Source organism: Chiloscyllium plagiosum, unplaced genomic scaffold (genome assembly GCF_037043375.1).
Source record: "Chiloscyllium plagiosum isolate Xiang-an unplaced genomic scaffold, Cpla_swu_hap1 HiC_scaffold_20, whole genome shotgun sequence".
Lineage (NCBI taxonomy): Eukaryota > Metazoa > Chordata > Chondrichthyes > Orectolobiformes > Hemiscylliidae > Chiloscyllium > Chiloscyllium plagiosum.
Window position 1 is genome coordinate 25,974,378 of NW_028270158.1, and position 12,714 is coordinate 25,987,091.

The 12,714-nt window shown below is 42.9% G+C and overlaps 1 protein-coding gene across 1 annotated transcript in view; it reads right to left on the minus strand.

Moving 5' to 3' along the window:
* The window catches only part of tmem184a (transmembrane protein 184a), a 46,282-nt gene that overhangs the window by 4,318 nt on the left and 29,250 nt on the right, over nt 1-12,714 (minus strand). Inside the window, exons 6-8 of the mRNA XM_043711834.2 lie at nt 3,706-3,797; nt 1,138-1,307; nt 108-305 (exon numbers count right to left, since the gene is read on the minus strand). Coding sequence (XP_043567769.1) covers nt 108-305; nt 1,138-1,307; nt 3,706-3,797 — 460 coding nt within the window. The remainder of the gene's footprint in view (nt 1-107; nt 306-1,137; nt 1,308-3,705; nt 3,798-12,714) is intronic.

The window sequence follows — 12,714 nt, forward strand, 5'->3', positions numbered from 1 at the left end:
ATCTGCTCTAAATCCCAAATTTCAACACTGAGGCGACAAACAAATAACTTTAGCACTACCTATTCCACTAGTCAGCTGCTGGAGCTTGGAGTAGTGGGTCTTCCTACCTGGTGTGGTCTCACGCTTTTCACTGTACACTTGAGATGGATAGGCATAGCGAAGGGCAACGGCAGCAAAGAACATCTCAATGCAGATGATGAAGTTCTGGTGGCCTGCAGCTACTGTCCCTGCCCTGACTTCATGGCCATCAATAATCTGGACTTCTGGAATTACTCCACATTTCTCCAAGATCGCTAGCAGCATTCCTGAGGGAATATGATCCAATCCACATTAGGAGGTATAACAACTTATGTGCCATGTTAATGGAGTGAACAATAGAATTTAAAATATATGTCTCAGCATCACTCTCAAACATCACTAAGCATTTAATTTGCAAATTGCATTTTTTGTTCTTTCATGACATGCTTGCCCATCCCCATTTGCCCTTGAACTGTGTGGTTTACAAGGCCATTTCAGAGGGCAGTTGAGTCAACCACATTGTTGTGTGTCTGGACTCATGTGTAAATTGGGTAAGAATGGCAGATTTCCCTAAAGAAAATCAGTGAACCACATGGGTTTTACAAAAATTGATGGTCTCATGGTTACTATTATGGAAACCAGTTTAATGTTCCAGATTTATTAGCTGAATTTGAATTTCACCAGCTGCCATGGCAGGATTTGAACCCATGTTTTAGTCATTATCACCACACCACCAGAAATGCAGAAACTTAACTGGCCAACAAGCTGCCATTCTGTGCACAGCCATGACACACAAATAGAAGCTCACATCTGTCTTCACTCAGAGTCAATTAACCTCGAAACGATAGATTCCAATGACTTCTCCGCAATGTTAAATACCTGATTTCCTCCTATTTTCTGGAGTTCCTGAATCTAGCATGACATTATGACATTTGCAATTCTTTTAACATCAGATCCTGGGGGCCTGTCCATCCCTTCTTCTCCCCCCACCCCCCATTACTTTTGGTGAAAAAGTCAAGTTCCTCAACTTCACTTATTTTCATAGTACTTTGTTAATTTTTTTTCTCAATTGGAGTAAAGTTATTATAGGTTTTTAAAAGAGACACTCTGGATGCTCACCTTGCCAGAAGGAGAGAAAAATAACAGATTTCACCGTCAGGAATTTCAGAATAGGATCAAACGCACTGAGGAGTTCACTTGTGGCGAAGTAAAAGAGGAACAATGCATAGAGTGCAAGACTCACAGAGATGTTATAAATAATAGTGATATATAGATATCCACTTCTCACACTGTGGAAATAAAATGGACAATTAATTTGCAACAAGAGAATTCATTTGCATCTCTAAGCATTTTCTTAAGTTTTTTTTATCTCAACATTTTTTCGTATGGTCTACTTATCAAGTTCTGTGTTTGCCAGGGTCCATCTTTTAGAACTTTGCTAATGTCAATACTAATACAGATAGATTTTGGTAGGCACTGGGTTTTCCACTTGCAATCTTCACTCTACAAATGTTACACATTGAGAAACTCCACTTCTAGAATTTGGACATTTCAGTATGGACTTTTAGTACTAGTTCTCGGGGAAACAGAAAAGGACGATCTCGAAATTCTGGATTACTACTGGCTTCAAACTGTATTATTGCTTCAGGCTACTAATGACTAACTAAGACTTGATGTACTCTTGCAGAGATTACAGACTGGATTAAATGAGAAAGCAGCTGCCTAGCTAGACACTGAAAAGTTATTAAGAAAAAAAATTGTTTTTGAATCTGCAAGAACAATATAAAAACAACAATTTTAACATGTTTGAAGAGCCAAACCAGTAGCAGAGACAAAGAACAACATCAAGAGAGGATTAATTCTTCAATCTCCCAAAGTAGAGAAATTTGGCCACTTCAAGTTCCATTACTCACAAAGGTTAAAAGTATCTCTGTAAAACTGCTGTGTTTTAGTGGCAATAATAGTGAATCTTTAGTGGGGTTTGAAATATTTGCTAAATCTTACTGTCTGATATACTGAAACAGTAGAGAGAATGTTTAAGAAGTTCCAGGAACTCAGAGGCTATAGGGCTGACCCAAAAACATGACATAGGGAGACCAAATATCTTTATACAGCAATTACACTGGTCCAACAAACCCCTACAATTCCAACTTCCTGATGATAAGGATTGTCCCAAAAAGGGAACTTCTTTCTATTCGATGCCTTCTTGGGATCAACTTTCCTTCAATCCAAACCATGGTTTTGGTCTACTGCATCTCAATGACTCTGCCACAGTGTCAACTCCTCTTGTGCATGGCTATTCTTTATATCTTTCCCTTTTCAAACAAGTGATAGGTCCTTGGGACAATATGCCCTAGCTGCTGAAGCACATTTCACCAACATTTCTTTCGCTTTATCCATTCCCCACCTCCAAGTAAATTATCTTACAATTTTCATGCAAGTCAGAAATCTGTGGGGAAGTTACAGTCAAATTATGGAAAAGTATTGTAATACAATAGGTGACGAATGGTTCAGATAGGGTTCAGAAAGAGAACCCATTTCCTATGGTGGGAGAGTAGAGCAAATGGAGGTGTACTGCAGCCAGTTCTCCCCTAAAGAGAGCTATTGAGGTTAGGAATCAATTGGAAATTTCAAACTGAGATTATTATGAATTTTATTAATGGTTACAGAACAAGAAGTTTAAATGGAGTTGAGACACGTCTCAGCCATTAAATGCCAGAGCAGTTCCAAGAGGTAAATAGCTTATTCCAGTTCCTATCTATTATTTCATCCTATATTAGAGATTGGTAGAAATATGTCACACACAGCTCAACTTTAGAGCCTATTACTACGATGTTCTTACTCAAGGGACTAATGTGTCGAACTTATTTGGCAATATTACATTCTACCTGGAGTCAGCTAGTTTCCAAGCCACAGTGGCCACAAACAAGTTAAGTTGTACTAATATTAAACATTAACTATGTATAAACACAAATATTATATATTTAAATATTTTTAATAAACACACAAGGTTAAATATTTACTTTTTTGCATTATGCCTTTTATTTTTGCTACCACCTCTATCTGTTGCCAAGAAATTTGATAATTCACCTGTTCCCATCTTGCTTCGCTACTTTCAGTCTAAACCAGCCACCAATAAATGCAGACAATCTTTATTCAAAACCTCTGATGTTCTTGTATCAGTTGCTATCACTGCAACAACCGCACCCAAATGACCAAAGATGTACTTGTTTTCCCACTTGTCTGGTCACCTAGTCATCTAGTTTACACTGTACACAAATAAGACAGAAGTGTGTGTTGCCACAAATACTTGGTGATGCTATCTTTTACTTAGTCTATACTATGAGAAATATTGTCTCAGGTATGCTCTTCCAAAGATATTGCTTAAATGAGTGAAGGAAACTTTTCTACTGCTTTGCAATACGAGCTTAACCTTCCATACAACAGAGAATTAAACGACTTGGTTTACAGACAATTTATCCAGGAAAGCTGAATTTAGAGACAAATCATTAAGTCAAGAATACTTTAACCTCACTTCAATTGACCTCAAAGTACCTAATCCCGCTCTTCACATTACACCTGAGGAAGAAGCATTTTAAAAAAGTATTAACTAAACAAAGATTTTAAGTTTTAACAATAAAAGCCAGAGCTTACATTTGAAAAGTGATATTTAAAGTGCCAACTTACTCAAAGTCTCCATCGTGATATTTGCCATACACTTGCAAAATAATGGTGATCACTGCCATTAGAGGTTTAATCACGCAGAATTGTAGGGTAGCCTAGAAGGGGCAGGCAGCAGGATTTGTGGTAAGCAACAAGGAACTAAAACATTAATAAAATGTAATTTAACATCCCTAACACAAATGAATCAACTCCCAAGTGAATAAAATACTCTCAAATTTAGGACAAAGCAATCAAAATGGCAGGGTCAATTTCTTCCCCTTTTATCCCTTTTTCTCACTCACATGAACATTAAAAAAAATTCCACCAAATACACAAAAAGCACATCTCCACAAGGAGCAAAGAACATTTGAGCAGGTTCCCTCTTTGGCTGTATATGAAGCATCACTACAGGAAAGCACATAAAGAAAGATTTGCAGTTCAATTGTGCCTTGCACTGTCAGGACCACACAAGATACTTAATAACCAGTGGAGCACCTTCTGAACTGCAGTGACTGTTGCATGAAACATGACAGCCAAACTGCACACAAAAAAGCCCAATAGTATGATAATAATTGGATCACTGGGTTTAAGAATAAATACTGACCAGGATACCAAATGGAACTTCCCTGCTCTTCTTCAAAATAGTACTACCCAAGAGGGTAGATATGGCCTTGGTTCAATGTCTCCTCCAAAAGATGACACCTACAACAATATAGCACACTCACTACTACATGGAGTATGACTTGTGTGCTCAGTCCCTGGGGATTGAATTTGAATCATATATAATATGTATACCATATATAATGATCAAGTTAAACTCTGCAAGAGAAAAGCTCTATTGAAGGCAGTTTCAACCATAGTCTCAGGTGGGATCGGTTTGTGATGTGGAAATCTAACCGACTGCTCTCTTAGTGTTGAAGCCAACCCTCTCTTTCATCTAATGGCCACACTAACAGTCATTGAGATGGACAGCACAGAAATAGACCCTTTCGTCCAACTCGTCTCCACTGATCGGATATCATAAATTAATCTGGTCCTGTTTGCCAACATTTGGCCCATGTCCCTCCAAACCCTTCCTATTCATGTACTGATCCAAATGCCTTTTAAGTGTTGTAATTGTACTAGCCTCCACCACTTCCTCTAGCAGTTCATTCTATACGCGCACCACTCTGTGAAAAAGTTGCCTCTTAGGTCCATTTTAAATCTTTCCCCTCTCACCTTAAACCCATGCCCTTGAGTTTAGGACTTCCCACCCCTGGGAAAAGACCTTGATTATATATCCTATCCATGCCCCTCATGATTTTATAAACTTCTGAGGTCACCCCTCAGCCTCCGACGCTCCAGGGAAAATAGCCCCAGCCTATTCAACCTCTCCCTATAGCTCAAACACTCCAACCCTAGCAACATCCGTGGAAACCTTTTCTGCACCCTTTCGAGTTTCACAACATCCTTCCTATAGTAGGGGGACCAGAATTGCACGCAGTACTTCAAAAGTGGCTGAACCAATATCCTGACAGCCGCACATGACCCCTCAACTCCCATACTCAATGCGCTGACCAATAAAGACAAGAGTACCATACGTCTTTTTGCACCCTTTCAGTATCAGCTAAAAGACTAGTCAATTGTAGCACCCAACTCATGCATAACGATCAATTTGTGAAGACATGCTCAGAGTTAAAGGCTGTGACAGAGCTTTAGATTACTGTTTTCTGCATTCATTTGGCTGTCACTGGCAAGAGAAAATATTTCTCCAAACCGAATTAACCTCAAGCTGGTGGTGGTCATCTTCTTGAATACTAAAGTGCTAGTCAGGCCATTTCAGAGTGCAGCGAAGAGCTAAAGGCAGCTCAACCACATTACTCTGAGGTAAAAACAATGACTGCAGCTGCTGGAAACCAGATTCTGGATCAATGGTGCTGGAAGAGCACAGCAGTTCAGGCAGCATCCGACGAGCAGCAAAATCGACGTTTCGGGCAAAAGCCCTTCATCAGGAATAAAGGCAGAGAGCCTGAAGCATGGAGAGATAAGCTAGCGGAGGGTGGGGGTGGGGAGAGAGTAGCATAGAGTACAATGGGTGAGTGGGGGAGGAGATGAAGGTGATAGGTCAGGGAGGAGAGGGTGGAGTGGATAGATGGAAAAGGAGCTAGGCAGGTCGGACAAGTCCGGACAAGTCAAGGGGACTGGAAGTTTGAAACTAGGATGAGGTAGGGGAAGGGGAAATGAGGAAGCTGTTGAAGTCCACATTGATGCCCTGGAGTTGAAGTGTTCCGAGGCAGAAGATGAGGCGTTCTTCCTCCAGGCGTCTGGTGGTGAGGGAGCGGCGGTGAAGGAGGCCCAGGACCTCCATGTCCTCGGCAGAATGGGAGGGGGAGTTGAAATGTTGGGCCACGGGGCGGTTTGGTTGATTGGTGCGGGTGTCTCAGAGATGTTCCCTAAAGCACTCTGCTAGGAGGCGCCCAGTCTCCCCAATGTAGAGGAGACCGCATCGGGAGCAACGGATGGCCCAACATTTCAACTCCCCCTCCCACGCCTCATCTTCCGCCTCGGAACACTTCAACTCCAGGGCATCAATGTGGACTTCAACAGCTTCCTCATTTCCCCTTCCCCCACCTCATCCTAGTTTCAAACTTCCAGTCCCCTTGACTTGTCCGGACTTGTCCGACCTGCCTAGCTCCTTTTCCATCTATCCACTCCACCCTCTCCTCCCTGACCTATCACCTTCATCTCCTCCCCCACTCACCCATTGTACTCTATGCTACTCTCTCCCCACCCCCACCCTCCCCTAGCTTATCTCTCCACGCTTCAGGCTCTCTGCCTTTATTCCTGGTGAAGGGGTTTTGCCCGAAACGTCGATTTTGCTGAAGCTCCTCGATGCTGCCTGAACTGCTGTGCTCTTCCAGCACCATTGATCCACATTACTCTGAGTCTAGAATCACATACAAAAGAGACTGATTGAGGGTGCAGATTTCCTCTTCTGAATGGCATAACTGAATAGATGGAATTTTGTGACAATCCCATTGTTTCACCAAACAAGCTTTCCATTCCATATTTAGTGAGTCAAATTTAAAGTCTCCATCTGCCAGGGTGGAATTTGAACTCCTATTTTTTGAGGTGTTAGTCTTGGCCTTCCGATTAATAGTCCAGAAACATAAGCACTATGTTACCATGCATATGGTTACAAATACACTAAACAAAACTGGATATCAACAGACACTACTGTTCCATTCAACAAGAGGCGTAATTGAAACAGACAGCAACATGCAGAAACAAGCAACTTTATACATGAGAATGCACTGAGAGCAAAGACAATGAAACCATTAAGTATAAACAAGGACACTCTGAATGGTAGATCCATACACATACAACAGTGAAGAAGTGCAAGTGCTAGCAATCCAAAGCAGTAAAGTAATTGAACTCAAAACATTATCTCGGTTTCTCTCCCCACTTATGCTGCCAGATCTGCTTAGTTTCTCCAGCAGTGCTTTTATTTCATATCTATAATAATTGGATGCTTCAACAAAACAGGACAAGAATTGTTTTGGGTCCTTTGCTTTTCCACTAACTAGGTAATTGATTTGAATAAAAAAAGAGCAAGTTATATAACCATGTCTTGCAGATGTCATAGAGAATCATAGTAATTGAAAAGCAGATTGTTAACTCGAGACACAGGCAAATTAAACTAATAGTTAACACTACGGAAGGTGGAATTCATCACAGGCAAATGTGAGGTCATATTTCTGAACAGAGAAAGACATATTCGATGCTTTTTGTTAAAAATAATGACAATCAAGAAATAGTGTAGGAGCAAAAGATGACAAGTATACAAATCGTTAAAAGTTACTGCTAGTACTGCACAAATGTAATCAGAAACGTAGTGAAATAGAGGCCTTTATCACAAGGTGTTTGGAATACAAAAGAGGGGCAATGCTTGAATGTTGCTTATTAAAACTGTAGTACAGAGCCATGGGCAGCCTCCAATTTGAGAACAGCATTCAACTCTAGGCATTACACCTCAAGAAGAATATACTGATCTTGGACAATGTGCAGTGCAATTTCATTCCAAAATCCACTGGGTCTTACAGAGCTAAAGTACAAGTTAAGTTATGAGCTTGGATTGTAATTAGAATACTGAATATTGCTTCAATTAAGATGTTAAAATGATTATATCAGCTCATGATGATTGGCAATAATTAAGCTGTAGTACTGGGGGTCACAGCATCAAGTGGGGAGATGAAAACTTAAATGAAGGAATTGAGTGGGAAGCTCAGAACAGATGGCATTAACAGGAACTGCAAGAAAGAAATGAAGGTGATGGTATGGAGGGCCCCTCCATTACCAGCCTGAGCTTATGACACACTATATGAAGTGTGAGCTGTGTTCCCTCTCGTCTGAGATGCAATGGAAATGAAAAAATGGCCGTTGCCACACCTGGGGTGGGCAAAGTAAATGCTTTAGGTAAAAACAATGACTGCAGATGCTGGAAACTAGATTCTGGTTCAGTGGTGCTGGAAGAGCACAGCAATTCAGGCAGCATCCGACGAGCAGCAAAATCGACGTTTCGGGCAAAAGCCCTTCATCAGGAATAAAGGCAGAGAGCCTGAAGCGTGGAGAGATAAGCTAGAGGAGGGTGGGGGTGGGGAGAAAGTAGCATAGAGTACAATAGGTGAGTGGGGGAGGAGATGAAGGTGATAGATCAGGGAGGAGAGGGTGGAGTGGATAGGTGGAAAAGGAGCTAGGCAGGTCGGACAAGTCCGGACACGTCAAGGGGACAGTGCGGAGCTGGAAGTTTGAAACTAGGATGAGGTGGGGGAAGGGGAAATGAGGAAGCTGTTGAAGTCCACATTGATGCGCTGGGGTTGAAGTGTTCCGAGGCGGAAGATGAGGGGTTCTTCCTCCAGGCGTCTGGTGGTGAGGGAGCGGCGGTGAAGGAGGCCCAGGACCTCCATGTCCTCGGCAGAGTGGGAGGGGGAGTTAAAATGTTGGGCCACGGGGTGGTTTGGTTCATTGGTGTGGGTGTCTCGGAGATGTTCCCTAAAGCGCTCTGCTAGGAGGCGCGCAGTCTCCCCAATGTAGAGGAGACCGCATTGGGAGCAACGGATACAATAAATGATATTAGTGGATGTGCAGGTAAAACTTTGATGGATGTGGAAGGCTCCTTTAGGGCCTTGGATAGAGGTGAGGGAGGAGGTTTGGGCATAGGTTTTACAGTTCCTGCGGGGCAGGAGAAAGTGCCAGGATGGGAGGGTGGGTCGTAGGGGGGGGCGTGGACCTGACCAGGTAGTCACGGAGGGAATGGTCTTTGCGGAAGGCGGAAAGGGGTGGGGAGGGAAATATATCCCTGGTGGTGGGGTCTTTTTGGAGGTGGCGGAAATGTCGGCGGATGATTTGGTTTATGCGGAGGTTTGTAGGGTGGAAGGTGAGCACCAGGGGCGTTCTGTCTTTGTTACGGTTGGAGGGGTGGGGTCTGAGGGCGGAGGTGCGGGATGTGGACGAGAAGCATTGGAGGGCATCTTTAACCACGTAGGAAGGGAAATTGTGGTCTCTAAAGAAGGAGGCCATCTGGTGTGTTCTATGGTGGAACTGGTCCTCCTGGGAGCAGATACGGCGGAGGCGGAGGAATTGGGAATACGGGATGGCATTTTTGCAAGAGATAGGGTGGGAAGAGGTGTAATCCAGGTAGCTGTGGGAGTCGGTGGGTTTGTAAAAAATGTCTGTGTCAAGTCGGTCGTCACTAATGGAGATGGAGAGGTCCAGGAAGGGGAGGGAGGTGTCAGAGATGGTCCAGGTAAATTTAAGGTCAGGGTGGAATGTGTTGGTGAAGTTGATGAATTGCTCAACCTCCTCGCGGGAGCACGAGGTGGCGCCAATGCAGTCATCAATGTAGCGGAGGAAGAGGTGGGGAGTGGTGCCGGTGTAATTACGGAAGCTCCTTTTCCACCTATCCACTCCACCCTCTCCTCCCTGACCTATCTCCTCCCCCACTCACCTATTGTACTCTATGCTACTTTCTCCCCACTCCCACCCTCCTCTAGCTTATCTCTCCATGCTTCAGGCTCTCTGCCTTTATTCCTGATGAAGGGCTTTTGCCCGAAACGTCGATTTTGCTGCTCGTCGGATGCTGCCTGAATTGCTGTGCTCTTCCAGCACCACTGATCCAGAAAGTAAATGCTTTTCCTGTCTGAAGTAGCAGGCTACACCTATGAATGACGTAAGGCCCTTCAAGAGGCAATTGCTTTAATCAAGCACATACACAGAATTATAGAATTCTGCAGGTGAAATACATCGAGTGACCAAGTGTGTAGAATACAAAATCCTGGCCTCAAGCAATCTTGACCACACCATTTGTCATTACAAATTGATAATAGTCAACTTAGTGAAACAGGGATCCTTAAAAAGTGGCCACAATTCACAAAGACAATTCAGTATCTCATGGGATATTCAAGGGCATATTTTGACAATATTCTTTTAATGCAATGCTGCCTTTCTTGAGGGCAAGGGGGGGGGGGGGGGGGGGGGGAGCAGGGAGGAGAGAGAGAGAGAGCGGGGAAGAGAATAAATAGTGGAACAGGACAAGGTTTCAGTAATTCTATTCGATCTACAATCTCTTCCTCTCTTTGTGTGGCATGGCTTGTGCTGCATGCTTCAGAATAAAGACTACTCTGCCAAAGGTTCATGTACAGGTATTGAAAGGCCACCTTGTTGCAAGTGACACATATCCCACTATATTAATGACTATGCTAAGTTGTCATTTAAGTGTGATCCAGTATTGACAATTCACATTACTAAGAAATTCTTGCTTCTGATATTCCCAACATAGATTAATTCGAACAGTAACTAATAGGTCCAGCCACAGCAGGGGTTATTGACATTGTGGCTTCTATACAACAAAGGTGCAGAGAAACTGAGGAAGAGCAAATGTTTCAGCAAGCCCAGAACCAGCAGCAATCTTCAATCATTATCAAACAGCCTCCACCTGAAAAGGTTACAGCAGAAGGTCCTCCCAAGGATGAGATGGTGGTACACTAGATCTGAAGTTTATCGTCCACAGTGCCTTTTTCTTGAGATGGGTGAGGCGCAGTGTAGCCACGGAATAAAAATGTCCCAGAACACTATAACCAAACTGGAGAAAGAGATGCAAGTTGACGGAGTTGGTGGATATCCTATCCCGTTGATCAACGTGTCATCTGCGGTAATTTTTATGCATTTGGCTGCTCCCAAGGATCCACTGCAGACAAGTATCGAGTCTGCCAATTCTCAACTGGACAGAGGCTGCAAATACTGCAAAGGATATGAGCTGTTACAACTTTCCAGCAATTGTCTTGGAGATATGCTGTAGAACTTGTGCTCATAGCCAAGCAAATTTAGTATAGCTTTAACACTGGCATCTACCTGCCGATGTGGAAATTTGCCCAAATAGGTACTGTACACAAATCCAGCCCAGCTAATTACTGCTCCACCAGTGTATACTCAGTGAATTGATGGAAGGGTCATCAGTAATGCTATCATACAGTACCTGCTCAGTAATAACCTGCATAGTGATGCTCAGTTTGAGTTCTGCCAGAGCCATTCAGCTCCTGACCTCATTACAGCCTTGGTTCAAACATAGACAAAACAGCTGAACTTTGACATCAATGCAGTATTTGACCAGGTGTGACATCAATGAGTCCTAGCAAATCAAGGAGAAGCTGTCTGCTGGCTGAAGTGAAACTTGCTACAAAGGAAGCTTCCAGGACATCACTGCAGAAGTTCATCAGGATAGTGTTCTAGCCCAATCATTACGTATTTCAATGATCATCCATCCATCATCAGGTTAGAAGTGGAGTTGTTCACTGATGATTGCACATTATTCAGGATCAATTGTGACTCCTCAGATACTGAAATAGTCATATCCAAATGCAACAAGAGCTGGACAACATCCAGGTTTGAGCTGACAAGTGGAAAACAACATTTGCACTTTGCAAGTGCCAGGCAAATGCCATCTCCAACAAGGTAGAATCTAATCATTGCCCCTTGACATTCAATAGCATTACCCTCACTGAATACCCTACTATCAACATCCTGGGATTTACCACTGACCAGAAACTATACTGGAGTAGCCAAATACTGTAGTTACAAAGACAGGTCCAAGACAAAGAATCTTGCATCAAATAACTCACTTTCTGACTCAACAGAGCCTGTCCACCATCTACAAGACATAAAATCAGAAGTGTGATGGGATACTCCCCGTTTGCCTGGATGAATGTAAATTCAACAGTTTCCAAACAGATTAACACCATCCAGAACAAAGCAACCCGAATGATTACATCCACATTCACTTCCTCTGCCACCACTCAATAGCAGAAGTACATATCATCTACAATAGTTAACAGTCCTTGTAGTGTAGTGGTAGTGTCTCTAACTCTTAACCCATCAGCCTAGGTTCAAGTTCCACCTACTTCAAAAAGGTGTGTAATGACATCTCTGGAACAGGCTGGTTAGAAAATATAAAAAGAACCATTTGTGGCTTTTACAACGCGAGGTTCACACATTTAACAACGAGAACATCTTATGCTACGCTGAGTGCCAGGGAGAAAGCATTTCTAATGTGGTCTGACTATTAGGAAAGGTACCTTCTGGAGCTTGATTCTTGTAGCAGCAGTTACAATGTCAGCTGATCAGGTAGATGATGTATGTGGCAACACATTTACAAACATGATCTGTTTTAATACAAGAGTCATCAGAGCCATTTATGTGCCCTCAGAAGACTTCCTGTTAAATTTGCTCCCATGTGTGTGCTGTGAAGGGCTACTAATGGGTGGCTGCATTTAACATACTGCACAGCTGGGCTTTAAAAAACAGTGCCAGAAGCACAAATCCTGAAGATCCTGGCAACAACAAACACTTCTGCCACTGGTGAACACAGCACTACAGGAATGTTGTGCATACATAAAGAGGTCAGCAGCAGAGAAAACATACTAGGACACACAGAGAGAAACCCCTCTATGAAACTCCATGAAGTTGACACTTGGCTGATTTTAGTAAAATTCAGCCTGT